Raw genomic sequence first — 26657 nt, 5'->3', positions numbered from 1 at the left:
GGTTCTGCAGGTTTTTATTGCTTTTGAAAGCAACAACTGATCCTCTTTCAAATCAAACTCTACGCATTCTTGGACTCTCCCCTTTTCTCTTTTAATTTTTATCTCTTCTTAGATGTTGTTCACGTGTAAAAAGAAGCATAGTTCTCCTCCAAAAGTTGATGCCGTACAAGTTAGATAACAAGTTCTTTATGTATGAGACTTTGACTTCTATTAGAACTTGACTTCCTCTTTCCTTTTTTAACTCTATTAAAAATAGCTGAACCAATAATATGGCAACACATGGCATTGAAAAATCTGTTTTCCTTTTGCTGGGCTGTCACATTCTTGTTGTTTGCATTATCACATGTAACCGTATTTTGAAACCAAGATCTTTGGCTCCACATGGGCAGCAAGCAATTATTGTGCTTACATCACCTTCTCTTAAATTAACCCATCAATTCACCTAAATTAACAATTGAGCCACTTTAAAACCTTTACCCACACATCACCTTCTAGTTGCCAACAATGACAATATTCAATCCAATTGCCCAACAACTATATTTCTTAAATGATGTATAATTGTAGTTCTCATAGCTTGAATATGAAATCCATCAAGCAGCAAAAAGGCTCAGAGATAAATTCAAGCAAGCTAGGTCCAAGAGCTTTGAAGACTTGATCAAAATCATGGAGGTTTCACCAAGTCACGAGCAAGTCAAGAGTTTGTAGATACAAGACATGGAAGCAAGCATGAAGATCAAGATAAGCTTCACAAGACAGGATTAGTTTCAATGTTTGTGAATTCATATGTAATCCTATGTAGGATTCTTGCAGCGTAAAAAGCCCAAGAAAATGGTAAAAAAGTAATGCCAAGGGAAAGACCAAACTGAAAGGAAGTGGTCAATTGGACACAAATGAGTCAATTAGAGGCTTAACAGAATAGGGAGGGGCATCAGTTACTCCATCCAGAAATCCACACTGAAGTCCTTGTCCGAACGTCCGATGTCAATGGACATCTGGCTGTATGATCCGGACATCCACCCTGCAAGTATGCACTTAAGTTTGCATGTTTTGGATTTCTACAAGGTAGATGTCCAGTTGTTCCATCAGGATGTCTAGACAAGGTCTCCCCCCCCCCCAACTGATCTAAATAAGACCATTGAAGGTCAACGATGGGTAGTTGAGATAGATGGGCATTAGGCCAACTCCACTAAGCTGAGCTAATTTGATTCCAACAGTCAAATAACAACTATATATTTCTTAAGATGGGATCAGCTCTAGTTGAGGAGGGATTGTACACCTCTCAAACGATGAGCTAACAATTGGAAAATTTGAAGGCTTAAAGGTTGAGAGAACCACTTGTGCAATTCATATGTAAATTTCGCCTATAAAGAGGCATTTCTTTCATTCGCTTTATTGTAAAAAGTTGGGTTGCGGGAAATAGAGTTCTCCACAACTGAAGTGAGATTACAAGCGAGTGACTGTAAGGTTTGACTGTCACAGAGAAGATAATCTTGGTTTAGTAAATATCCGAAGACAAGAGTGTCTTTATATTGGACGTAGGTGCCAAGTTTGGGCCAGACCACTCTAAATTGTTTATGTTTTCCCTCTTGAGTCAATCACTACTCTTCTCTTCATCCTTCAAATTAGAGTTCAATGTTTTAGAAAACCCAATTCACACCCTCTTGGATCCAAAATTGGTATCAAAGCAAGGTCTCTTAACAAAGATTTCACCATCCTAAAAGAAGATGACAAATTCAACAAGCTACGAGCACCATGAAGGTCTTTGAATCACACGACCACCTACCATCAATGGATCAAATTACAACCATTGGAAGGCTCTCCTGAAGATCTTGCTCCAACCTATGGTTTTAGGAATCGGTATTGGATTGGGCATGGACGATACCGATATCAAGCCAGCCGATCCTAGTGCGGTTTCATGGATTGGGTTGGGTATCGAAGACCTCCCACACTTTTAACCTGCAACAAAACCCCTTATACGATTTCAGAATTCTTCTCCACAACAGATTTCTCTCATCTCTGGTCCGATCATCACCAAACTTAGAATGACTTATTGCTTTTTGCTGCTCTTTAAATTCAATGGTCCGGAATGTCGGTTGAACGGCCGGATTTTGCATATTCAATCACAATGCTGAAGGTTTTCCCAGATCACAAAATTTGAGGCATTTTTCATCATTTAAATCGATTTTTATGGTTTTTGTTTTACACTAAATCTCAAGTTTATAATGAAATCATACTAGTTTAACATGTTTCAATTTATTGTTTGCATTTTTTGTAAAAAATGACATTCATGTGATTTTTGACATTTTTCATTTTTTTTTAATTAAAAAAATAATATGGAAGTTAAAAGAAATAAGTCGAATTTGTTCATGATCATAACATAAATTGACACATTTAATCGAATCTTATTCAAGCATGCCATACGTAATCACTTTTTCAAAACAAAGTTCCAATAATATGTTATGATTTGATGGATTTAGGAATTTCCAAGCCAATGTATGGAAGGAAAGGGGTATGGGAACGATCTTTAGGTGTTCTTGTCCCTTTCTTCACCCAGGTGAAGTAAGGAGGTAAGAAGAATCAAGAAGCTTTAGTTTCAAACCTTCCTGCCTCCTCTCTCCCTCTCTCTCTCTCTCAAACATAAAGTCCAATTAGATCTCTCCTTGATTAACAAAAATGCAATCACTAAGATTCTTGCCTTTCTCTCACTAAGGCATATAATCTAGAGAAACAAGATTGAAAAGATTCCTCCCCACGCAGAAAGTAAAATGAAGGGCATAACCTCGAAATACTCTTCCAATAGATCGTTCCTCTTAGATGAAGTTCAAACATAGAATCTCTTATGTTTCTTATCCTGGCACACAGTATCCCAATTAACTAAATGATCTCTCCTCTCTTAAGTCAGTTCTCAAGGATGTTGCACCGTCACATGACTCACATCTCTAATTTATGTTGTAACAGATCAGGATCTGAAACCAGTACAGTACCTGCAAAGTAGAAGAGAGAAGAGAGAACAATGGGAGACGGAGAGAGATCTAAACCCACGATAGGTTCAGTGTATCTATCGTGGTCTACTAATGAACTATTTATAATAACAAGCAAAATCAGAGTCAGACTCTAAGTAGGTCACAAGACACGCACACGCACAACTTAATCTAACTAGATTCCAACTAGGAAAACTAAAGAAGACCAAACATATCACAATAGGGACACTCCCCTATCGTGACTAAACACAGGACATGTCTTAACAATTGTGAACTTCAACTGGAGCATTAAACAGGGAGAAGCAGTAAACATGTAAATTCTGCATCACAAATTAAATTAGCATGATTCTCTCCTCTGCCAAAATATAGTTTTCCCTCGAACCCTCATGTCTTTTGCTCATATTTCTGAATCAGTAGCTCACCAAATCTATGTTAAAATTGATCCCGGCAATCATATTATTTTCTAGATCAATTCTCAATCTTGAGATCCACTCAAAGCATTTCACCTGACCTTTCTCAGCATCTTAACATTTTCTTCCTCTGCCTCATAAAAGACAATAATATCATCTGAAATTGGTAATGTCTATTACTTCCACAGAATTTCTCCCTACCCTATACCCTCAGTAATGTAGGACTAGATTTGAAAGCTCAAACTAGACCCAAACAACAGGAACTTTTAAACCAAAGAACAACCAAACCATCTCCAAAATATGAACAATAGAATACTAACAAGACTGAAATAACTAATCAGGTATCAGTCATATCGATCTCCAAATTCAAACAATTCAGTAGCTGATGATAACCAGAAAATCAGGGACAGAATGATAGGAAACCAATAACCAAAGTAAAGCCCAAACTCAGAACAATCAACACCAACAGTTCTGGACAGATCTGGGCAGAAAACCAATCGGCCAAAACAGGAGATTTCTCAGATCTCCCAAATCCCTGGTCTGATCAAGCTCAGACTAGAGTCAAGTCCTCTTCTAGAGGAGTCCAACACTCGATCAAAAATCCATGGCCATCGGATGGCTGTAACTTCCAGAATAGAGAAGGGTGACAGGGGAGAGAACTGAGATTACAAATCCAGAAATTGAGAAACCAGTCAGACCTCTTACCTGAATCGAGGGACCTTGTAAATAGCTTGAGAAGAATAAATAAACTTAAAAAGACCTCCTGGACTTTTCGCCACAATGAGTCAATTGGATCAAACACCAATCCCACACTTTGATCAAACACAAAGCCACCCACAAGGAGCAAAACACAGAAGCATTCTTTTTTTCATTCATAAAATCGTCTGACTCCTAATGAGAGCCCTTCCTCTATTTACAATAATGATGAGAATTACATAAAATAGAAACTAACTTTAGTTTCAAAAAACTGAAATAGGAAACTAAAAATTAGAAACTCACATAGTTACTAAAGCTGAAAATAGAAACTTACAAAATAGAAAGTCCTTTAGTTACTAAAACTAGAAATAGAAACTAGGAAATAAGAAGTACTAAAATTAGAAACTAGTAACCCCATCAAAACTAACTAGTAATCACGTATGCATCCTTAAAGCCCCTCTTTTAGACCCCTAAAAGTGGTCCAATACACTCCAAACCATATGGACTGAAGGCCCAACACATATACAACCCAACCCTAGGCTTATTCCTAATAAAACAAGCCTATTTTGGTTATTAATCTACATCAAATCTCCCCATCTTGAAAAAATTCATCCTCGAATTTTGTAGTGATGAGGTGGGAACAACATGTGAATAGCAGTCATAACCGTTCCCAAACAGAATTCAGGTTGCTTGTAGACTTTTGGAAGGTAGTCTTCAAGGCGTGGAGCTTTCTCTTTAAAGAACCATGATGGCATAACAAACTCTATATGCTCAACCTTTGAATCAATACCACCTGTGAATGTCGTGTGCATAGGGTTGTCAATGTTGGTAACCTTCTCATCAAGGATTGGAACAAACTCTTCCTTCTCATCATGAATCTCAAAGACTTGTTGTGGAGTTCTATCAATCACTACCTCATCCCACAGCTTTAGTCTTGCCTATTATGCTCTCTTCAATGTAGAATTCTTCAATGGAGTCTTCTTCCATGGTTTCAGCCACCAAGACATTACTAATCACATGAATGCCATAAGTGCCATCATCATTAGTATCTTCCTGGTCATAGTCATACCTACCATCATCATCATCGTCTTCCAAGGGGTAGGGATAAAGAGCTGACTCAACTTCCACATTGGGTTCTTCAATTTTAGCCACTGCATTAACTCTCTGCTTACAAGGGTAAGACTTAGCAAAGTGTCCTACCTCTTGACAATGAAAACACTGTACCTTGTTGTTACCTATTATGGGTGTCTTTCCTTTATGACCAACCCGTGGAGGAAAGGTGGCCTTTGGGGGTGCTGAACTATTAGGCTTAGTGGCTGAAAAATTCTTTGTGACCTCTCCAGCTTGATAATCAAACCTTTTACCAGCCTGTGCTATGAGCTCCTCTGCTCGTAAGGCCTTATCAAAGCAATCACTCACTGAGTACACATCAACAACACCAATTCCCGTATTAATTTCAGCTCGCAATCCCAGTCAAAATCGAGAAAGTAGTTGTCTCTCATTCTTGCTAATGCCTGTGCGAGAATAAAGCGCATCAAAGTTATTCATATACTCCACCACAGTCATATTTCCCTGACGAAGAGAGTTCAGCTGGTCATGTATACGAGCTCTGAAATTACATGAAAAGTACTTATCAGACAATTTAAGTTTCATCTCCTCCCAGGTAGTAGGCTCTCTACTACGGTCTTCCAACTCTTGCTCATAGGTTCTCCACCAATCACAAGCAGCCTCAACTAGCTTAGCACGAGCTAGTTTCACCTTTCGTTCCTCAAGTAAGTCATAATAGTCAAAAGTCATCCAAAGCAGCTACCCAATCATAGAACAATTGGGGGTCATGTCTACCATCAAACTCCTTCAAATCAAGCTTAACCTTCTGTGAATATCTTGAGTACCTCTGATGTGCAGGATGTTCAGTCTCAAAGTATCCCCTTATGTGTTCTTCAAAAGTAGGTTGCTCCACAATAACCCTCTGTGGTGCTTTCAGATTAGGGACAGGTCTCCTGTTAGCCAACTGAGCAGTTACATTCAATGGGGTTTCCACCTCAGGTGGTGTATGAGAGCCACGGATAGGTTGTTGTGGTTAGGTCTCCACAATCAACAACCTTTCATTCATAACTTGTTGTTCAATCCGCAAGGCTTGCTGTTCAGCCTTTAGTTCAGCTCTCATATTTTGTAGCATCTCCATAATAGTAGCTAAGGTGGGAGTGTTGTTCTCAGCCATGTTCTGATACCACTTAATGTAGGACTAGATTTGAAAGCTCAAACTAGACCCAAACAACAAGAACTTTTAAACCAAAGAACAACCAAATCATCTCCAACATATGAACAATAGAATACTAACAAGACTGAAATAACTAATCAGGTATCAGTCCTATCGATCTCAAAATTCCAACAATTCAGTAGCTGATGATAACCAGAAAATCAGGGACAGAATGATAGGAAACCAATAACCAAAGTAAAGCCCAAACTCAGAACAATCAACACCAACAGTTCTGGACAGATTTGGGCAGAAAACCAATCGGCCAAAACAGGAGATTTCTCAGATCTCCCAAATCCCTGGTCTGATCAAGCTCAGACTAGAGTCGAGCCCTCTTCTAGAGGAGTCCAACACTTGATCAAAAATCCATGGCCATCGGATGGCTGTAACTTCCAGAATAGAGAAGGGAGACAGGGGAGAGAACTGAGATTACAAATCCAGAAATTGAGAAACCAGTCAGACCTCTCACCTGAATCGATGGACCTTGTAAATAGCTTGAGAAAAAGAATAAATAAACTTGAAAGGACCTCCTGGACTTTCCGCTGCAAGGAGTCAATTGGATCAAACACCAATCCCACACTTTGATCAAACACAAAGCCACCCACGAGAAGAAAAATGCAGAAGCATTCTTTTTTTCATTCATAAAATTGTCTGACTCCTAATGAGAGCCCTTCCTTTATTTATAATAATGATGGGGGTTACATAAAATAAAAATTAACTTTAGCTTCCAAAAACTGAAATAGGAAACTAAAAATTAGAAACTCACCTAGTTACTAAAACTGAAAATATAAATTTACAAAACAAAAAGTCCTTTAGTTACTAAAACTAGAAATAGAAACTAAGAAATAAGAAGTACTAAAATTAGAAACTAACTAGGTATTGAAATTAGAAACTAATTAACCCCATCAAAACTAATTAGTAATCCCATATGCATCCTTAGAGCCCCTCTTTTAGACCCCTAAAAGTGGCCCAATACACTCCAAACCACATGAACTGAAGGCCCAACACATATACAACCCAACCCTAGGATTATTCCTAATAAAACAAGCCTATTTTGGTTATTAATCTACATCACTCAAACTTCAAAACAAACTCCTATCTATCTTGTGCCTTTTCCATCAATCTACTAAATAAAGGTTTCTGCCACCAGTGTCAATAACAAAAGAGGAAATGTTTACTGTTTAGGATCTATGCAGCTGGCAGGGATATTTTGATTCTTCTATAGATTTTCTCCTCTTTTGGCACTAAAGAATGGAAGAAGTTTGGTTTGTGGTCATTTTTTCTTTTTCCTGGCTTTTATTGTTTTTTGATGGTTATGGAGCAGGGTTATTTGTTTAGCCTTTTCGGTACTCTCTTGATTTCTTATACGTTTTGGACTTTCACTTCTTTCATCTGATTTTCAGGGATAGCTATTAAGTCAAATCCTTTTAATAATTGAAATCTAAAAGTTAAAAATATTATTTTCTATTACTTGCTTTCCTCCTACCATACAAATCCCTAATGTTATGTTGGCTCACTCTCAATTGTGGTTGAACAATTCCATTGAAAAATTTCCACATATTTAAAAGTGACAAGATAAGAATCAAGGGGATTCAACCATTGCATAATTTCAACAGACGAACTGGCAACATATCAAGGAAATTTCAATACATATAAAAATATCAATGACAATTCACTATCATTCTTCAGAAGACATTCTATTTTTCTTCAAAATTTTCAAATATTTTGGTAAAATCAACTCACATCACAAAAAGCCTGAGACTTGAATCTCTTATTAGTGACTGAATAAATATTTTTCTGCATTTGACAGGCATTCCCAACTTCTATAGGCCAAACTCCTACAGCACCCATCTCCCCCCCTTATCTATAGTTCCAAAAACTTATTTGCTAATCAATCAAGCTTTTGTAGTAGGAAAATTTTTTCCTAAAGCAGTGGGAGAGGAAGAATCCCCTCACCACTAGTGATGTCACCATAGAGTCCCATCATAAACTCCCACCCCCTATTGTTTATGGTCGAAACGATCCCTCCACTAGGGCATCCAATGGTAACGATGTCCATAGTGAAAGAATGGATGAAGCGAAACTCGGTCCCTTGAAATATGATTTCCTGTCAGTAACTTGAGAGTAGTTAGTGAGACTTATTCTTTGTTTATGCTGCACTTTTATTGAATTTACGAACCTTTTGTTGCTCGGAGTCCATGATTTGATTTTCACATTTCTATTTCTAGAATTAGTCTTTGGAATCTGTAACACTTCAATGACAATTTACCTTGCTTTATTATACCAAGAACAAAAATATCCATCACCCAGGATCGAAAGCTGTTCAAATGCATGAACAGGCCACAAGCACTTCAATGGCCTGTGTGTACAGATTAGGACAAACACCAAAGATTTCTACTTAAAGAAGATCAAAACTCAAGTATGATGACTGTGAGGTATGATTCATGCAATCGATGAAGAAAGATTTTCTACTTAAAGAATATTGAAACTCATGTATGATGATTCTGAGGTATGATTCATGCAATCGATGAACTAAGGCTCTCTTTGGTATGGCTTATATTTTTCTATTTATTTGACACAAATCTATTTTTTTAGGTGTTTGGTATGATTAATAAATTTTATTTTTATTTAAAAGTAAATTAAAAATCACAAATAACTGAGTTCTTTATAATTTATGATCACAAATCAATTATTTTGATTTTGAATTACCTTTTAATGAGCACATGTTCTAACTGCTCAAAACCATAGGTTAAAAAAAAAAAAAAAAAAAAGGAAAATTATCTTGTACCACCCCTAATTTCAAACCTTATATGATACCACCCTAAATTCCCAAAATATCAAAGATACCCCTAAAGTCTGACACCATTAGTTTAGAAATAGAAATTACTCTCTTGACCCTAAAACCAAATATGAATAAAAAAGCCACTTCTCATCCTTTTCACCTCTTTTACTCTGTATTATGAAATACCTTTGAACCCTAAAACGAGATTGAAACAACCATTTAAAAGATTTTTACCTCCTCCCCGTTGCACACCGGAATCTGAACCAGAACCATAGGGAAGAAGTCGTCTACATTGCCATCGTTGGATTCAATAACACCATTCGTCCATTTGGGGGGGATTGGTTTGATTTTCCTTGATCGGATCCAGAAGCAACTCAAGCATTGGATCAAACGGTCGACACTCTGAATGAGAGAACAATACAGACATTGGCGAGGAATTAGAGAGTAGGAGCGAGGTACTCCAGCCTGACCATGACCCATTTAGAATATAGAGAATAAAAAATACATCCGAATGTCACCATTCCTGAACTGAAGCTCACAAGCATCCATTTTTCCTTAACTCTCTCTCTCTCTCTCTCTCTCTCTCTCTCTCTCTCATTTCCTTTTTTTTTTTTCTTTTGTTTGCTTCTCTTTTAAGGTAGATTGTCATGTGGGTTCTGTCATCTCTTGGAGGCTGGAGCTTATCAGTCCTCGCTAGAGCAAGGGGCTCTTTGAGAGTCCGGTCTAGTTGCCGCTGCAAGGCATCAGTTGGCTTCGGAAATGACCGATTTGGAGATTGGAAGCGAGATCGAGGTCGAGAACCCTAGAGTTAGTAGGAAAATTTATGCTTTTAACAAGGCATGCTTCAAGGGTTGGCATTTTGGGACTCCCGACCTGCAACTGCAATGCATCTTGTCCACGCCTTGGAGTCGGATGGAGCTTTGAAGATTTGGTGGAATAGTCCTATTCTCTTATTCGATTACAGCTTGCAGGCCACCGAAATAGAGTGGGAAGAGAGTGAGAGAAGTAAACAAGAAATGAAGATCGAATACCAGCTCAACACGTCTTGAATTCTAAGGGTAAACTTGTCATTTAAAAAATATCAACAGTGACACATCATCACTTGACGCTTGTGAGCTAACGGAATGAATTTAAGAGTCATTATTTTTTCAAAACAGGATATACATCATGTATTTTGGGGAATTTAGGGTGGTATCTCATATAAGGTTGAAATTAGGGATGGTACAAGATAACTTTTCCTTTAAAAAAAATGGTTTTTTGATTCATTATAAAAGCAAATTTAATCCCAACTCCTTCCTCTTTCTCTAACGGGTTTATCATTTTGACCATTTGTTGGAGAATCGATATCAGCGAGCGGCAATCGGAATCCATGATCCCATCCATGGTTCAAAATCTCCAAAATTTCGGAATTTCATTGTTTTTTTTTTTTTTTTTTTCCGAAACAAAATAAGGCCATAAATAACATTTGTTTCGGTTGAAATTTCAATATCTCGGCCGAAATTTTGGTATCGTTTCAGTATCTCGCCTGTCTCGGTACATTCCATGTGTTATAAATACCATATCACGGTCGAAATTTCGGTATTTCGGTCAAGATTTCGACTCTATCTCGCCTGTCTCCATGGTTTCGGTTCCATTTGTATATTTTGAAGGAAAAACACTCTAACAAGCCTCTAATTAGCCACATCATCACACATTTTGACTTCCATTAGACTCTTACAACATCTACACATTCAAAGCTTAGGAAAGGTAAAATTCGTTCTCCAAAACCATGTAAAATTTTCAAAACAGGTAGACGACTGCTGCCAAACAAAGGTGTAACTCTAAAACAATGTCATGTCCTAATATTTTTGTATTTTTATGTTCTAAGCATGTTTATTAACCTTAAAATAAGTTACCCACCAAGTTTCAAGTCAAAATATGATCGTTTGACCACCGAAACGACAAAAAAATACACCATTTCGACAAAAATTTCATTGAAACGAAATGAAACTTCAATTTCTGAACCCCAGAAACACCGAAACAAAACAAGATTTCAAACCTTGATCCCATCTCAGTCCTCTCCTATTGGATGTGGACAGGAGAGCGTCAATCGACCAGGATGAGGATTGGATTAAGTACTTGGAAGCTGCTCTGAACCTTCGAAAGGTCATGAATCATGTAGAGCATTAAACTTTGTGGGGAGATGGTTCTACCCTGATGGCAATCCCAACAATTACAGACAAGCATAGAGACTCTATAGCAGAGAATCAATGGCAAGTTGAGAGCTTCAAATACCAAGCATAGGAGAGGTATTATCAATCCGCAGTGCTTTACTAGAGGCAATTTCTGAAGGTGTCCAGAAGATAATCGTTTTGACTCTGTTAATAGGGATGTTATATCCTATCTACAAAAGGGATTCAATCTCTTAGTACTTTTCCTTTTATTCCAAGGGAGATAAACAGCTTGGCTGACTTCCGGAGGACACTATCGGTGATGTGCACGATGTTTTGGCCCTATTCCGATCCATGGATTCAGAAGAACTGTATTTCTCCGGTCATGAGCTCTGCACCTTAAGCTTTGTAAAGCATCTAAATTGAAGAAAGTTCCAACCAAAAGAAGAAGCAATATAAAGGAAGAGGGAAAATTACCAAAACCATGCTGTAAGCGCCACAGACGATGGAATGTATGGGAGGGATGTACTTGACGGATACCTCGAAGAGGTTACCCAGTGGGTTGTACTGTACGTAACTCCCACCGTGAGTAAGGATCACTTTCACCTCCAAGGCTCCGGATTCCATTTCAGAAACCTTAATTCTAACACACAGAGAAGAGAAGCTGGATTTACAGAGGAAAAAATCTAAAATTATGCAATTGAGTGCAAACGTGGCCTGGATTTGATAGTTTGGGATTGAAGAGAGAGAGAGAGAGAGAGAGAGAGAGAGAAAGAGGAGAAAAATCGCCAAGGCAGGCCGAGGTTGTTTAGTGTTGCGTCTGTCGACTCTGTTTATTGGGATTGATTAATGAACCCTTCACCAACGAACCCGCAAAGGCTTCAGTTTCCTCATCGCTCACGAATGCCACCCTCGATGGGAAATCATCCAATGAGATCGTCTTCATTGAGGTCGACATCTTGAAGAAAGACTTCAACCCAGACGACAACTACATGGATCCATTAGACATAAACAGCGTCAATTCGAGCAAGAAGGTGTGGCTCTCCAAGTTTGGGATCGAGATCAGCGAAGAATTACTTGTGGGTTCAATAGGACGGGATGGCCAAACTGATGCAAGTTTAGATGTCCAATGGGGATTTGGACAAGCCAAGCGCACCTGGTTAATCGTGGCCAAAGCTGACCTCGCATTGATCTTCGAAGCCTGAGCATACCATGCATGTCATATGTTTGATGAAATTATGTAAAGGACGAGAGAAATCAAAAGGGAATTTATTTTGTGGAAAAGAAATATTCCGTACATTGTCGTATGTGGATTCCTCCATGCGCCAAGAAACAAAATGTAAGGCACTGTACTTGAGGGAGCGGATCAAGTCCTTGTACGATAATGATTCTCGTACATTTTCGTACGGTGCTTGATCTATACATGGGTTCAGCCAAAAAAAGGTTTGACTACACATTGACTCCACTCAAAATAAAACCAATTAAAAGAAGAGAGAGATTAAGTGGATACACCTACATTCCATTCTATGCTCCATGCTATGGCTTTTTTTTTTTTTTTTGCTAACGATGGGTATCCAGGCCTTTGGCTTGACTAATCTAGCATGGATCAAGTCCTCGTACGAGAATGGTGTTTGATCTACACTTAGACTCCACTAAGAATAAAAACCAATTAAAAGAAGAGAGAGATTAAATGGAGTCCAAGTGTAAATCAAATACTATACGAGAATGATTCTCATACGAGGATTTGATCCGCACTTGGACTAATCCCTCGGGCCTATACTGACCCCACAACAGCATGAATTGGGTCATACCAGGGTTGAATGAGAACCATTCAACTTTTACTGAAAGCAGTGAAGAACACTAAACACCTCCATGTAAGCGGCTCCATTTTATGGCTCTCTATTCTATGAGTTGTAGAGAAAAGAAACAAAAACAAAAAAAATGGTTAGTCCAAAATCTGAATTCGATTCACGTTTAAGGGTATTCATAACTAGTCAAAAGGTATGTGAATCCAAATTTAAGTAATTCAGAAAATAATTATCCATAGGTTAGAGTTTACTAAATGACCAAACTACCATTGAAAAAGTATAAATTTATTGTTTTACCCTTCATTGTTAAACCCCCAAATTGAAGGCAAAACCAATTAAATTTTTTATTTCTTTGTTGCAAACCCTTCCATCTCCAAGGATGAAGCTCCAACAAATTGTTGTCCTCAAAGCCGATGACCTGCAATGTTCCATACAACCCATCACCCCTCCATAATAACATTTGTATTCCTCCCCTGAGACTGAGCATCAAGTGAAAGGTTGATTCCTTCTAAATGTTGTAATCTGCCAAAGTGCGACCATCATCAAGCTACTTCCCAACAAAGATTAGCCTCTTCCAGTCCAGGGGAATGCCCTCCTTGTCTTGAATCTTAGCTTTGACATTGTCGACGTATATGAACTCTCAACCTCAGCCCCATTAACCTTGCACAATATTATCATCTTTGGCCCATATGCCTCAAGACTTTAAAACTCGTTGTGACTTGTTAAGGAGGCTAGATGTTATTAACTAGTCCAGGAATCTCTCCCTAGGCGATGTGGGATTAAAATTTTTACGCCCTTACCGATCTCTCAAACCCCCTAGTACTTGTCGTATTCTTGATAGGAACACCTCATTGATCTCCCAGGCAGGTCTGATACTTGTAGTATTCTTGGGTCGTCACACTTCTCCCTTTTCGGCATAGTTTCCCAACTGTGGCCCACACGCTGTCGGGGTCCACTCTGATACTATCTACAAGAATAATTTATAGGATCGATATGACGAATCAATGAACAAAATCAATAATACAATCATGAATCTAACTAACACATATCCGGATCCATATCGTATTGGGAAGATTCCACAAGCTTTAGCTTTTCCCTCTTATATAATCTTCTTCCCTAAGCTTTCTCTCCTTGTTAGTTTTGTCTTCTCCACTCTCTATGTAAATTGTCAATTGATAACAACTAATGAGTGTTGCTTCCTTTATATAGATGATGAGCATAGACTAACCCTGAAATAGAATACAAGTGGCACCCTCCCATAATAGAACCTAATTATAAATATGCCAAATGATTTTTACATTTTAATGTGGTTAACCAAAGACTTGAATTCCCATTAGGGGATTACTCCTGAACCAGTCTTCGTCCAACACAACCTATCGATTAACACCCAACCACTTATCCGACACCACACAATGGCTAGTACTAGCAATACATAGAAAAAAAATTACAGGGTAGACTCCTTGAAAGAAAAACAAAGGTTGCTCATGATCATAGAAGAAAAGTTACTTGTCTGAGAAGGGTTTCAGAAACCCTGGATGGGCGAGCAAAGACAAACTTGCTCTTGGGTCTTGGGTCTTCTGGGTTAAGAAAGGAAATAACAGAGCATTGAAAGCATATTACCAGAAAGGCACACTGATGAAGATCTGCAACCAAAACATAAAAAATTAAAAAAATAAAAGGTCTGGAACCCTTTCTTATCCCTAACCTAAAAAACCAAGAACAATTCTTTGCTCCCTAGCTATAATGTGTGCTTGAATAATCCGTTTTGAAGATTGACTCACTCCGACAAAATTTGATGATAACTCGAATTGGGATTTTTCTTTTTTCGTAAGATTTGTGATGATAATAGAGGACTTGATGCGACCCAATGGGTCGACTTGACTTAGAGAAGTATTTGCAGCAAGTTTGGGTGTTCTTGATAAATCTCCATTGTAACTTTTTTTCCAACGTAGTGAATCATCTTCTTCTTCATTTGGAGATGTAACACATTACACCAATGTGTGAACCTAGTTAAATCTCTGTGCCTATTTATTTCTTTCGTTTTATTTGGTGTTTGTTTAAACACTAGTCTAACCCCACTAAAGAAAATCGAAATTTGTTTACACCCTCAGCTAGAGATGGGAGGTGCTACTTCACTCGTGAGGGTTTTATTCAAAAACTTAAAACATCCTGTCAAGTGAACCCACAACCAGCTAATTTGAGCGGTGATGGGTTGAGGGCATTTTCACCACTAGGCTACCAACCTCATTGGTCTATTATATATTATGTCAGTATGTCTAGCAATGAACAATTATTATTTATGACCTATAATATATTTGTATAAATGATTTTTCAAACAGATCATAAGTACAATAGAAACAATACCATGGCAAACCTAAGTGTCATAAATTAGAACCAATTAATAAAATTCTCTAATGAAACGTTATTGAAAGTTAGTGGAATGACGTTGATCAACTAAGTTTGACACTTTCACGATCTCAACATAGTATCAATATTTTCTAAGTTAATCAATTTATAAAATTAGAAATTAGAAAGACTGTAATTAGTATCAATATTTTCTAATTACCTCAACCATTAGGGCATGAAATACAAAGTTTTAATGTACAGTAGTGACATGAAATACAATTAAATCACAAAATAACAGAAAATTATGAGCAGATAAAATTATTATCATCCTCGTAGAAAAAAATGGTTTGGCAATCCTAATAATAATAAAGGAACTAGACCAATTAAAAATAAATATCTAAATTATGGTGAGAGTGGAACCTACAATATCCGCAAGTTTGGCGTGTTAGACAACTCTGGTGGAAGATGCCCTGATAAGTTATTATTGTCTAGAATCCTGTAAAAATTATCAAATAAATTTACTGGAATATCTAATGCTGTGGACTATAGAATATTAAAAGTACAATTTAATGGTATAATATTATCTGAATAAATTCCTATAACTCACAAGTGACGAAGATCTGGTAGTTTGGAAATCTCAGTTGAAATTTGCCCGGAAAAAGAGTTATTGTTAAAGTGGCTGAAAAAAATTTACATATCAACATGTAAACCACATTGAAGATGGTAAAAAATCTCATTCAAAAAAGAAGTGATACGGAAAAAGATACTGTTTTTGAAATGCACTCACAGATGTCGAATTTTGTTTAAATTTGAGAATGATTTTGGTATTGGTCCTGATAATTGGTTTTGGTCTACCTGGAACCTATCCAGTTGAGGAAGATGGCCAAGTTCATCAGGTAAGGAACCTGATAAATTGTTTCCATTCAAAAGCCTGTACATACAAAAGACATAGATATAGTCAAAAACTGAATAAATAAAAGAGATTTAACCATACACTTCTGTTGTATTTGATTGAAAAAAAAAATGGGTCTTTGCACCAAAAAAAAAAAAAAAAATCAGTTGTCAGTCAAGAAAATCTTTGAGAAACCAAATACATGAAAACTGGAATTCTCTTAAGAATTTTTCCATATCCCTGGTAACAAACGAAACATTAATTTGTAATACACAATGATCAGGGGCCCAAATCATAATGAATGTAACTTAGCTTGTGGAAAAATATTTAAAGTAAAATTCTGCTGACAACCCTGTCAAGTGCCTTCTTTCTTGGGAAAAGTTTTAGTTGAGTTGTTCAAGAACCCTGTAGGAAGAATAATTACCTTAGTTACTTTAAGTTTTGATTTTTTTTTTTTTTAAACGATGGGTATCCAACCCTTTAACCTGAACATAATTATTTAATTCGGATGAAGAGTTATTTGGAATAATTTTTTTATTAATTCAATAAAATATTGATAAAAAAGCAGGAATGAAAAAATTCGGTTTCGGATTCAGATTTAGAAATTATTCGTTTACAAAAATAAAAAGTGGACAAAAAAATCGAGTGTTTTTTTTAATATTTGTAATACTTGTTTTATATTATCTATCAATTATCATATGTACATAATATACAAATGATATAAAAATTAAAATTTTACCAAAAAAAAAAGCTATAAAATTAAAATTTTAAATTTTAAAGATGAAAAATAATTTATTTAGCATTTTTTTTTCGAAAGTCATTTCCTATTATTCAATTAATTGAAGCAAAGAGAGAGCCTGAGAAGGGGATTGAGGACAAATTCAGTTGACCCATGTCACCCACTATGCATGTTCATTTCAAAGACTAGAGAGATAGCAATGACTGAAAGATTTAGTCAAACTAAAATGGGATGAGAGATTTTTTTTTGTAGAATGTGAGAGATTACCTTAGGAAAGATAAACTTTGTCGGTTTCTATTAAAAATAATAAGAAAAGTATTAAAAACAATAAGAAAAGTAACATTGGGGTAATATATGCATAATAATCACACTATTTCTAAGGCTTATTGACTTATTCAAGATAAATTTTTTTTTTCTTACATGGGATAAAATTCGATTATAGTTCGGATAAAATTTTATTGGGCCGAATTATTTGTGAATTTTAAAAAAGATCTATAAAGTCACCACTTTTTTAGAATTTTTTATTTGATTTGAATTTGGACCAAATTATTTGTAAAATTCGATAAAATTATGTTCGATGAATTAAATAACTAGGGGCCTGACTAGTCTTATGGGTGATACAGACTCTGCAATCACATGGACTTGATCATAATATTGGAGTTGAATGAGAATCATTCAACTTTCATCGAAAGTTCAAAAGAACACTAAACACCCTTGTGGGTAGCCTTAAGAAGGTAAAAAGAGTCGAACTTAGAATTACACACTTCTTGAAACGAAGATCCCTTACCAACTCGGATATCCCATTGAGTTTCTCTAATCCTCCTTCGTTTAATTTGCAATATATCTATATTCCAAAATAAAGTCTAGTTACCTTGAGTTTGCCAATGATTGGAGATAATTTGACATGACACTCTTTCAGTAACGTTTTCAGACAGGACGATTAGCCAACAAGTTTGGCTATGACTAGCCTAAGACAATTTTCTTAGGCAAATGTCTATTGAATTAGGTCGGACGGTCAGCTTACCAGAAGGTCGATTAGGCACTTAAAATATGTCTCTGGAAAGCTCCCGAGAGCATCATTTGTTTGAGAATTTTAGGCGATCTACAAGAATGCCTAGACGGTCGACCGGCCAACTTGGACCATTAGACCATTGTTGTTGTCAAAATTATGTATGTATTAGGCATAATATAAAATCCTATGTATTACCCATGGATGTAGGAAGTTTGATCGAACCACATATATCTGATATACTATGCATGTTTTACTTTCCATTGAATATTGGAGGACGAGTGACTTACAGAGTGAGTGTGCAGTAACTGGTAAACTTGGTTACTTTGTGGTAGCAAGGTGGAAGTGCAAACATTGTGTTTGTGATCGGTAAATTTGGTCAACACCTACCAATCAAAGTTTTCTGAAAGATAGCTATATTGGGGTGAATTGCGAAAAGTTTTTGGAGATATTGATTCACCCACCTCTCAGTGTTAATCTGGGACCATCACATTGGACTCAATTAATGGCCAATTTCTTCTTCCTAAACTAGTACATCCTTAGCTCTGCATCTTATATACGAATTAGCTTTGCTCCAATGAACAATTGTTGGGAATATTGAAAGCACTTCTTGTAAAATAAGAGATAAGTAGCATCAATATAACAAATTAAAATAAAAGGAATATATAAAAATATATATTTTTTTTGGGTAGAAATAAAAGGAATATATTTCACTACATAAAGTTAAGCACACATGTAAGACTATAAAAATTTAATAAATATTGAAACAACATAATAAACTTAAAAAAATACAAAATTCTACTTACAAGAGCCACAAAGTTGAAATATTCCCAACCTCCTTCGGTATACTCCCACCGATATTATTCCACATAAAATTCCTTCAAGAAGAAGCAAGAAAATAATCATTATAATAAAATTTTAATTTTTTTTCTTTGTTAAAAGGTAAAATAAATAAAGATGATTTCTATTGAAAAAAAAATCAATAAATAAATCGTAGAAATATCTCCACATGTGAAAATTTAGACTATTTTTTAGCTTTATTTTTGTTATCTTGTAACTTACAATACTGTAATATTGGATAGCTGACCAATTTCAGGTGCTAAATATCCAGAGAGATTCATATTTAGCAAATGCCTGCGCCAAACAATTAAAATGAGAAATGGTTGTATCATCACAGAACTACCCAATAATCGAAAAAGGGAAAGACCTAAAGCTATTAATTTATTGGAGATAAGATGGAAAACTAATTAAGGTTAATTTGAAGTGAAAACATACAATTCTTGTATATGCATGTAGCCATCTGCTCCAACTGTATCAAAGCAGAAAACGCCATTCCAATTTGATGTACATGGATCCCCCTTATCCCAACTATCAAGATGCTTCATAGGATCAATCAAGCTACTCTTGATAGCTCGTAATGCATTGACTGCAAAATTACACAAATAATTAAATTGAACTCATAAAAATTAATAATGGAATAGCTAGTCCACAAATAAATTAAAGTTGTAACTTATGCAATTGTTTGATTCAATTGTTGTGTTGGACATCTAGTTTGAGAGGATTTACAAATCTTCATTGGTTACCTTTTGAAAACACTTGGGGTTCATTTTATGGACTGAACATAAATGTACCAAATGCACAAAATGTACATACATGTCAACATTTAATATTGGTGAAAGTTTTCTGCCACACTTGGGGAGGAGGGTTCTAAGAGCTTTCTAGAGAGACAGAACGGGTTCTCTCATGGTAAGAAAAAAGAATCCCTAAAATTAATATATATATATTCAATGAGGTGTTTAGTCACAAGAAGAGATAATAACAACGTTACTACGAAATATAACACAATTGTCTAATGCTAACACTAATACTAATATTAATATGATTACGTGACACCCTATCCATATATGTGGTGGTCGGATCTAATGGGTCTAACATTCCCCCTGCAATCTGAACCATGGATGAGAACAAGGCCTAGTTTAGCACAAATGGAATGAAACTTTTAGTGAACAAGCGGCTTAGTAAAGATGTCAGCAAGCTATAGATGTGAGTGAACAAACTGAGTGATAAGAGAAACAAGAGCCACTTTCTCACGAATGAAATGATAATCAATCTCTGCTGTTTTATGGTTGTCCTTGTTGGCAATCCAGCCACATGGCAGTGATGACATGGCCAGTTTGGGTGACAGGGATGAAAATTATGACATGACAACGTCCAGTGTCACTGATAAGATAATAGAGCCGCATGGTATGCATGGAGTGGTTTGATACATCCTTAGTAGGTGGTACGGGTTTTCGGATCAAAATTGATAAAATTAGTCTATTTACGCTCGGGGGCATTTTAGATAGTGAAAATGATATTTTTGGAAGATCAATTCTTTATGAAAAAAGATAGATTGTAATTTATCTAGTTCAGTGCATCTGATTTCGTTGCATTCCGATACCATATGAAGAAGCTACAACATTTATGGCAATCGAAGGCAATTTAAGTATTGAAGATTTTTTAAAAGAAGTGTTCTCCATGTAGTATACGATAAAAATCCGATCTTTCCACTGGTTTTGATTTCATCGCGTTCCGATTTCGTATGAAAAAGAAACATCATTGGAAAGATCTAAGGGTATTTTGGTCTTTTTATATGGCTGAATTAGATGATCGATCTTTTGGAAAGTTATAGAGCGTCTAGTTACGGTTCCAACACACTTCATTTCATCTCAATCGGATATCGTATGAAAAAGTTACATGTGTTTTTGTGAAGCCAGTTCGAAAATCCAAAAAAAAAAATCAATAGATATGCTCTTGGTGTTGAGTGGATTTTTCAGATTTAGTTTTGAAATTTCAGGGGCTTTTTTATAATTTCTAGATTTTGAAGGTCTGAATTGCTTGGGATCTTTAAGCACTAAAATATATGAAGGGAGGGGCTTGATTGTAATAAAAATGAGCATTGGTTGTAGAATGAATGGCTCAGATGAAGCCACGTAAGCCTTATTCCAATCCAAAGGTTGTTGAGCTTGGACACTGAAGTGACGGACCAGATGCCATTACGAGATCATCTATTGCTTATGTGCATACGTCTTGATGCTCTGGCACTACACTTGATCAAGTATGCTATAGTGTTATGCATGTGCAAAAAGGGCTCCAGGTATATGCCATTAACTTTTATCTCATGAGATCTATTTTAAGATAGATCTAAAGATCTTGATACAATGGCTATAAGTCGTTTTAGCCTTTATGAGAGAGAGCCGAGAGCCGACAACCACCATATATTGCGCTGACGTAGTCAATCCAGTGTTGACAACGAATCTAACGATGTCAGTTCCTGCGTCACGATGATGTCATCTTTGACTTGTGAGATTCAAATTGTGTGATTTAGATCGATTATCTATTGGTTTTATTAGATGGGTAGGATTAAATGATGATTTGATCTTGGATTTACGGCTAGATCTGTGCCTCTCTTGCACACACCACTGGTGTAGCCTACGCCACTCCTACGAAGATTTCATTTCATGCTATCTCATTACTCCAACTTCAAATTACCATATCTTCCTCATTTTAACTTTGATTTGGGTGAACCAAATTGCATATTCTTCACCTCTTCGAGCTCTACACAGTGGAAGAGAGAAATAAGGATTTTAGAAATTGTAAGGGTACAGTTTTGGTGTGTAAATCCCCTCCCCCCATTATTGACCATTGAAAAGCTTGAAGGCTTCATGTGAGTTATTTTACACTCCATTAATGGTGGTTTAGAAGGGTATTGGGTGGTATTGATGGTATTTTATCTCTAAGCCAAGGGGAGAAGAAGAATGAAGAGAGAAGCTTCATCTTTTGTTGGTAGAACCATGAATGGGTTTTATTGCTTAATGGGAGTTTTGTTTACTCCATTAATGAGAGTTTGAGGAGGTGGTTAATGTGTATTGATGCTCTATTGATTCAAAGCCAAAGAGGAAGAAAAGAAACTAAAGCAGGGTTTGCTTGTGGTTACTTTTAAGAGCAAGAAGCCAAAGGGGAAAGAAGGTGTGAACACCAAGCTTGTCAGTGTAAGTTCTCAGTCATCCCAGGCAATCGGTTGTGAGATTTCCTAACCTTTGATTTCCATTATATGTATGTATGTATGCTAGGGTTAGTTGTGGATAAATTGTATACATATTAGGTTAGATGTGGATGAACTGTAAGCATGCTAGCTAGTTGTGGATGTATATGCTAGGCAGGGCTTGATTGTAGGGCATTGATATAAGCTCAAATTTACTGTATTTTTTATTGAGTGCTTAGTGGGTGCTAAGCATTGGGAGTGGGTGTTCCCATGTAATAAGTGCTACACATTGTACCAGCATTGCAAGTGTCATCTTAGTTTCGACTTGAAAAAATTGGGTACGGGTGCTCCTGACTGTTGGTACAATCAAAAGTAGTGTATTGAGTAGGTACAAAGCCTTTACAGGCACTACTCCAGGGATGTAGGCAAATTGCTGAACCTCTTAAAAATCCTATGTTGTGGGTGTGCTTTTCGTTTGCATTATATATATATATATTAAAGTAAGTGGAATGTCAAATGAGTGTGTACACTTGAAAGTACCTATGAGAGGCTGAGTGTGCATATGACTGTGCGCAAACAGAGACAAGTGTATCAGGGTTTTTCGTGTCAGATATTGGATAAGTTTTGGAGATCAGAATTAGACTCACTGATTCACCTCCTCTCAGTGACTACCGGGTCACAATAATCTCAACATGTGAAAAATCGAGTTAACAGTCATGTGGAGCGCACTAAGGCATCGTTTGATAACGTTTCTGCTGTTTTTGTATCTAAAAACATCAGAAATGACTTTTCACGTTTTCGGAAACAAAAATGGATTTTTTTGGTGTCTGATAAACTTGTTTCTCGAAATGTTTTTTACAGACATAATGCTACTAAAAACCCCAATAGTATCATCAGATGCCCAAAAGGGAGAGAGGGTTCGGTTGCCTCTTTTTAGGTTTAAATAGTTGAGAGATTTATCAGGCACAACAACCTTTTTTTTCCCTCAATTTCGTTTCTAGAAACGACAAAACAAGTCCATCAAATTTGTTTCTAGAATTGTAAATAGGCATAAATTTTAATTTATGTTTCTAAAAATGGGTGAAACGGAACAACTTTATCAAATGATTCTTAGGCTCTCTCTCCGTTTCTGGGAACAAGAAAACCCAGAAACGGGAGAAAATGAACGTTGTCAAATGGTACGTAAGGTTATCACAAAATAACATAGTATGCCATTGTTGAGAAATACCGAGATCTCGAAGAAAAAATGATAACCATGTTAATTCAACTATTGTAGAAGCCATAGCGTGGTATTCAACATTTGTGCTAGAATGCAAAATGGTCAATTATTTTTTAGCATTCCAAGAGATATAGTTGGAACTAAGAAAATTACAAAAGTTGATAGTAGAACATTGTGTAACTAGACAGATAACCCAAACAGAGTCGGAAAAAAGCATACAAAGCAAGAGAGCCATCACGAACAATCCAAAGACCATGATCTAGAGTACCCCAAATATACCGAAGCATAAGTTTGACCATACAAAAATAAGCGATGTCCGAAGCATATATATATATATATATATATTGACAAACCAAATTAACAACATATGAGATATCCTATCTAGTCATGTTGAGATGTTTCAAAGCACAAACAAGACTCCAGAATAAAGTACCATTAGAGAATGATATATCATCAGTCATATCAAAATGAATCACCATAGGAGTAGAAGTTGATTGGATATCAACCATATGAGCACACTAAAGAACATCGATCGCATACTTGGATTGAGATAAAAACCTTGTGTTGATTAGATATATGTTTCCAAATCGAACTTAGTTGGTCACAAATCCTTTTGAAATCTATTAGATAGGTAAAGAGAGATGTTGAATATCTCTTCTTCAAGAAATGTAACTTTGACAAGAGCTCGAACTCACGAGCTTCTAAAGCCTAAGAGAGCTTCGGATAGAGTGCTTCAAAGCTCTAAGGACAATTGACTCACACTATGAGACCGAGGACTTCCTCTGAAAATGTTCTAGTAATTCATGGTTTAATCAAATAATTTGTTTGAATCCCTGAGGTGAAGTGTGGATTCATGATATTCTCTCCTGTAATTTCCATCTTCCAATTTGGAGGAGGCAATCACCATTGACTAATCCAATTAGATCTTGACTCTCTAGTAGGGAAAACATTCGTGTGTCTCATAAGAGAAAAGCAAACATGGAGACAACTTCGTGTTGGATGTGCCATGCCACCAGTGGGCAAAAGAAGAAGCATGAGAATCGGCCTAGGAACTCGCATGAGCGGTAGAGAGGTAGAATTCTCTAATAAAAAAAAATCTTTTTTAAAATTAATAGCTATTTGGTATTTTCTTTCGATGTCGGAGAGGAAGCTATTTTTTGTTGTCTTGAGTGAGCTTTATTGTCATAAAGTTCACTACATTTAAAGAGCTCAGATAAGAAAACGAGGCTGATGAACTCGATTCACTATTACCATTGCTATGTTTTTCATTTGAGAGGTCTTTTCTGTTAGGGCTCTGATACCATAAGAGTTTCCCAGAGAGACAAAACGAGTTCTCTCACAATAAGTAAAAGAACCCCTAAAGTAATCCTTATGTATTCGATTATGTCAATTAATAACAGTAAAATGTCTAATGTTAACACTAATATGACTATGTGACACCCTACATGCCCATACATGTGGGGGTCTGGGTGGTTTGGTTTAATGGGTTTAGCAGGTTCACCTACCATCGTAGGGTCTTATTTACTCCCTTCTTAGTATGGGATTGAAAATACATCTTCTATTATTTTTTTAATGCCTATTGCTAGGCGTTGACATCCATTGGTGAATGAATTCCTCTTTCACCGTTGGTGAAGGAAACTCGATAGTTGATAATAAAAGATATTTTTTCTATTTTCCCATAAATAAAAAGAGGGTGGGGGATAGGGAGTAAACAGTCAATCATTCAAATCATTCAAGTCACCTATATGATTCTTATAAATTGGGATATGGGCCCAAGCCTAGATGAACTCTTTGAGTGCTAAAGAACTCTTTTATCGGAGTGTTATAAGATATCACCGAGAGATTTCTTGTCCATCGGCTGACACAAAGGTTTTGTATGCTTCATCTTATAATTTTAGTTCTCTCACCATCAAAAAAATAAACAAATAAATAAATAAAATCTTCTTTGAGTTGTATCTTTAGAATATTTTTAGCTTTACCAATCAAGTGTAGAGAGGCTTCGATCATAGGACCTCTAATTCAGGATGATGTGGTAATTTCAAACCATTGGATAGATCAAGGACAATTTGGTTAAGCCATGCACATGTCAAAGTTTAGAGTCAAATTCCACAATATGGCCACTATGCATGTTTTGGCATCCATTCCCCTACATGTCCATACATGTGTGTACCCAAAATTTAAATCATGGTATTTGTATAGGCCACCATTAGACCAACACTGACATCAATACCGATACTATAATCCATGTGTTTCATACTCTGACTAGTAACTCATATGCTTCTATTTTATTAGACTTTTTGAAGTCCCATTATCACTTGACGAACTTAATTAGACAAGTCTGAAACTTGAAATGTGCGAAGATCCCCCAAGAAAATATCTGTCTGCAAAATTTAAGGCTCATACAATTTACCATATGGCAGACTTGATTCCAATGAAAAAAAAAAAAAACCATTTACATGGCTGGGAAGCGGTCTATGGTATGTAAGAGCAATACTTACCATGCTACTAAAGGTTTCAAAAATCGGTGAATTGGTTTAGGAACTAGTTGATTCGTCTTGGAATTGGCTAGAACTAATCCCAATTTCTACCTTTTTGAATCAGAATACCCCCGTTAAGGTTCTCTTGGATTGATTTGTTTTCATTAAATGGCTGATTCTAGGGTTCTTAGGACTGATTCCATCGATCTCACTAATTCCTATTTTAAAACCCTATCCTACCTAATTTTTACATGGTGTGAGGAGGGTACGTGGAGAACAATCCAAGACTAGCAATCATTGACCCTCTACTATAAGGGATGGACATTTATGACCCTGGAGAAATGTAATTTTCTTGCATGGTGAACCGGATTGTTGAGCCGGTCTTGGGCTTCAAATCTTATTTTGGGTTCTCAAGTGAGCAACGGATTGTCGCAATTTCACAAGATGGTTTAGCTTCTTGTGTACACCGGTTTTAACCGGACACCTTTTCTTTTTCAGTGAATAAAATCAAGAGTCTGACATCCAAAAAGAAGATAACTTTAAAAAAATTGTCGACGGCTCATATTGATTTTCTTGTTGTCAACCCTTAACAGCATGTCATGTCACTACCATCTACCCATATTGTTCCTTTAATCAACCTGGGGCTCCTATTTTCTTTTTTAATACAAAAATATAAGGGGATAGTTTTTGGATGGTGAGAGATTGTTGCATAAGGTCATGGTCCATGAGAGGTTTTGAGTTTGGAAGAAAGTGTCTCATATAGATATTCCTTCAACACAACATAAGTCATCGAAAGGATCTCGGACGACCCACCAAAGCATGAAAGCCAGGAAATTTCAGAAAATGGATTCCTATTCGAAAAGTGCT

General features: G+C 36.5%; 1 protein-coding gene across 1 annotated transcript in view; it reads right to left on the bottom strand.

Moving 5' to 3' along the window:
• The window catches only part of LOC122074272 (probable LRR receptor-like serine/threonine-protein kinase At1g06840), a 50812-nt gene that overhangs the window by 21478 nt on the left and 2677 nt on the right, over positions 1-26657 (bottom strand). The window contains exons 3-8 of the mRNA XM_042639110.1: positions 19346-19496; positions 19133-19204; positions 18877-18948; positions 16218-16361; positions 16038-16109; positions 15855-15926 (exon numbers count right to left, since the gene is read on the bottom strand). Of these exons, the coding sequence (XP_042495044.1) occupies positions 15855-15926; positions 16038-16109; positions 16218-16361; positions 18877-18948; positions 19133-19204; positions 19346-19496 (583 nt within the window). The remainder of the gene's footprint in view (positions 1-15854; positions 15927-16037; positions 16110-16217; positions 16362-18876; positions 18949-19132; positions 19205-19345; positions 19497-26657) is intronic.

This window comes from Macadamia integrifolia, chromosome 3, assembly GCF_013358625.1.
Source record: "Macadamia integrifolia cultivar HAES 741 chromosome 3, SCU_Mint_v3, whole genome shotgun sequence".
Taxonomy (NCBI): domain Eukaryota; kingdom Viridiplantae; phylum Streptophyta; class Magnoliopsida; order Proteales; family Proteaceae; genus Macadamia; species Macadamia integrifolia.
Note: the sequence above shows the minus strand (reverse complement) of the source record. Positions and strands in the feature narration are given on the sequence as shown.